The 3,054-nt window shown below is 58.4% G+C and overlaps 1 protein-coding gene across 1 annotated transcript in view; it reads left to right on the top strand.

Moving 5' to 3' along the window:
- Positions 1–2,544: 2,544 nt before the first annotated feature.
- The window catches only part of LOC114484138 (sterile alpha motif domain-containing protein 1-like), a 94,192-nt gene continuing 93,682 nt past the window's right edge, over positions 2,545–3,054 (top strand). The window contains exon 1 of the mRNA XM_055078928.1: positions 2,545–2,871. Within this exon, the coding sequence (XP_054934903.1) occupies positions 2,545–2,871 (327 nt within the window). The remainder of the gene's footprint in view (positions 2,872–3,054) is intronic.

The following is a 3,054-nucleotide window of genomic DNA, read 5'->3' as shown; positions in this document are numbered from 1 at the left end:
ATGCGGGCCTCCCTCTGTCGCGGCCTCTCCCGTTGCGGAGCACAGGCTCCGGACGCGCAGGCTCAGCGGCCATGGCTCACCAGCCGCTCCGCGGCATGTGGGATCTTCCTGGACCGGGGCGCGAACCCGGTTCCCCTGCATCGGCAGGCGGACGCGCAACCACTGCGCCACCAGGGAAGCCCTTGCCTACTCTATCTTGAAAACACATGCCAGATCACACTGTCTCACCAGTCCAGATGTCACTGCCACCTCTTGCCAGCTCCTCTGTGCTCCCATCATCTCCAGAGAGACTCTTTCTTTCTCTCTTTCTTTGGCTGCGCCAGGTCTTAGTTGTGGCCCGCAGGATCTTCGTTGCAGCACGTGGGCATCTTAGTTGCGGCCTGCGGGATACAGTTCCCTGACCAGAGATGGAACCCGGACCCCTGCATTGGGAGCACGGTGCCTTACCCACTGGACCACAGGGAAGTCCGACGACCCATTCAACAGTAGGTCCCTTCACCTCCCTGGGACCTGCTGTGGCTTACTTTTCATTCAGAGTGAAATCCCAACTCCAAACTGGGAACCTCACCAGCCACTTCCCTCATCTCATGTGCTCCAACTTTGCTCTGTGCTTGTCGGGGCTCCTTCCTGCCCCCTCCTGGGGAGTTCTTCCTCAATCCACTTGCCTTGCTTCCTCACTCTGTGATTCAGCTCAAAGGTCATCTTATCTGAGTCCTTCCCCAGCCCCCATTACTCCACATTTAATACAGGCCTTAGAATGGTGCCAGGCACATAGTAGGCACTTAAAAGCCCTCAGTGTGTTTTGAACCAATGCGTGCTCTCCCTCCAGACACCATGAAAGGAGAGGTGCTCTCCCTCTCTCCACCTTAAGGACACGGGTTAGGCTGCCCCTTTGCCCAGGGCTGTCCAACAGAAACAGAATGCAGCCAGGGTATGATTTAAAATTTCCCAGTGGCCACAATTAATAAGAAAAAAGAAACAGGTAAAATTAATTTCAACATTGTATTTTATTTAAAGCAACTGTCTCAAATACTATCATTTCCACATGTTGTAAATACAAAAAATTTACTTTTTAAAAAAAAATTTATTTATTTTTGGCTGCGTTGGGTCTTCGTTGCTGTTCATGGGCTTTCTCTAGTTGCGGCGAGTGGGGGCTACTCTTTGTTGCAGTACGCGGGCTTCTCATTTCAGTGGCTTTTCTTGTTGTGATGCATGGGCTGTAAAGCGCAGGCTCAGTAGTTGTGGCTCACGGGCTTAGTTGCTCCGCAGCATGTGGGATCTTCCCGGACCAGGGGTTGAACCTGTGTTCCCTGCGTTGGCAGACGGATTCTTAACCACTGCGCCACCAGGGAAGTCCCCCAAATTTACTTTTTTACATTTTACATTCTTTTCTTCTTAGTACTTAGTACTTTTCTTCTTAGTACAAATCCAGTATTTTATATTCACAGCCCATGTCAACCTGGACTTGTCACATGTGGCTGGGGCGGCCTCACTGGATGTTCTCCACCACATCTTACTTGGTAGTCCTTCTTTAACCTTCTGTCAGCACCTTGAGTGTCAATACTTAAGCAGGGAAACCTGCAAGCCACCCCCCTGACAAGACCTGATTTTCACTCAGTATTCTTAACTCCTTACACTTCTCTTTCAAAGCACTTATCACAGCCTGTAATTATATACTTGTATGGCTATTTGATGAACTACCTGCTGTTCCTGGTCGTTCTCAGTGCCTGATTTAGTGCCTGGCCCACAGCAGACACTCAGTAAACATTTGTGAATTAATGTATTCAGTGGCTTAATTCTTTCCTTTTCTCTACTGTATATTTTTACCCATAGGTTCTGCTTCTGTGGAACTTCGCTTTGCTTTTGCCTTAGTATGTTTTCAGATTATTTCAAGGCAAATTGCCTCCTTATTCGTATTTCCTACTTTAAATTCTCTACTCGGTTGAGGTCAGTGTTTTTCTTTTTGTTTTTTAGGCCGCGCCGCGCGGCTTGCGGATCTTAGTTTCCCGGAAGGAAGCAGATCTGAGAGCTGACTCGGTTGGCGGACGGTTGGTCCAGCACCCCTTGGATAGCGGCAGGTGCAGCCAACGCAGGACGGACTCGCTGTGAGCGGACAGAGCACCGATGGCCCCAGTACCGGGCCCGGTCCTCGCGGGCGCGCGTCCGGACCAGCTGGCGCCGCGACCGCACCGCAACACCGCGCCTTCCAGCGCCTTCCGCCCAGACCCGCTCCCGACCGTTCCCCTCGCCGCTTCCGGCACTTGGGGAGGCCAATCGTCACGTCCGAGAACAAAAGACCCGCCTCCTCCGCGACGCAGGTAGCCAATCCAGCTGCTCGCTACCCCAGCGTCCCGTGCGCCTGGACGCAAGACCTTGCCCAGTCCGTCCCCGGACGTGCTTCTGGTCCCGCCCAGGCCTGTGCTAGAAGCTGTCAATCTCGTCGTCCCCCGTGGCCCCGCGCGCACTTCCTTCCCGACGCCGTGACGTGCGCAGCCCTGTGCCCGACGGCGGCGGGCCAATGGCGGTGGTGGATACGGCGGGCCAATGGGAGGTAACGTCTCATGCGGCCCGCGCCGCCGCAGCCGCCGCCGGGTCCCGGAGCCAGAGGCCGCCCGAGCCGGAGCGCGATGGAGCGAGGGCCCCAGGCGGGGAGGCGCGGCCGAGCGCGCGACCCGACGCCCCCTCAGTGAGCGCCCGACCGCCGCGGCGCAGCCCGAGGGCGGGCTCGCCTCTGCCCGCCTCGCCGCCGCGCCGGCGCTCGGAGCCCGCGCCGCCTTCCCGCTCGGGCCGCGGGCCGGGGACGGCCCGGGGCTGCATGGCCTCGCCCGCGCGCCGCCGCTGAGCCCTGGGCCGGAGCCGGAGCCGGAGCCGGTGAGAGCCGCGGCCGCACGGGGGTCGGGGCGGGCGCGGGGCGTGGAGCGGCCTTGCGGCCTGCAGGCCTTCCGCGCCGGGCGGAGCAGCGCAGCGGGCTCCGGCGGGCCTGGGGTCCGGGGTCCGGGGCAGCCGTGACGGGCCTCCGGGGCCTCTGGGCGGGCTTGTGGGGGGGGGGGATGC

Source organism: Physeter macrocephalus, chromosome 17 (genome assembly GCF_002837175.3).
Source record: "Physeter macrocephalus isolate SW-GA chromosome 17, ASM283717v5, whole genome shotgun sequence".
In the NCBI taxonomy this organism is placed as follows: Eukaryota; Metazoa; Chordata; class Mammalia; order Artiodactyla; family Physeteridae; genus Physeter; species Physeter macrocephalus.
The sequence above is the reverse complement of the archived record's forward strand: the minus strand, read 5'-3'. Positions and strand labels throughout refer to the sequence as shown.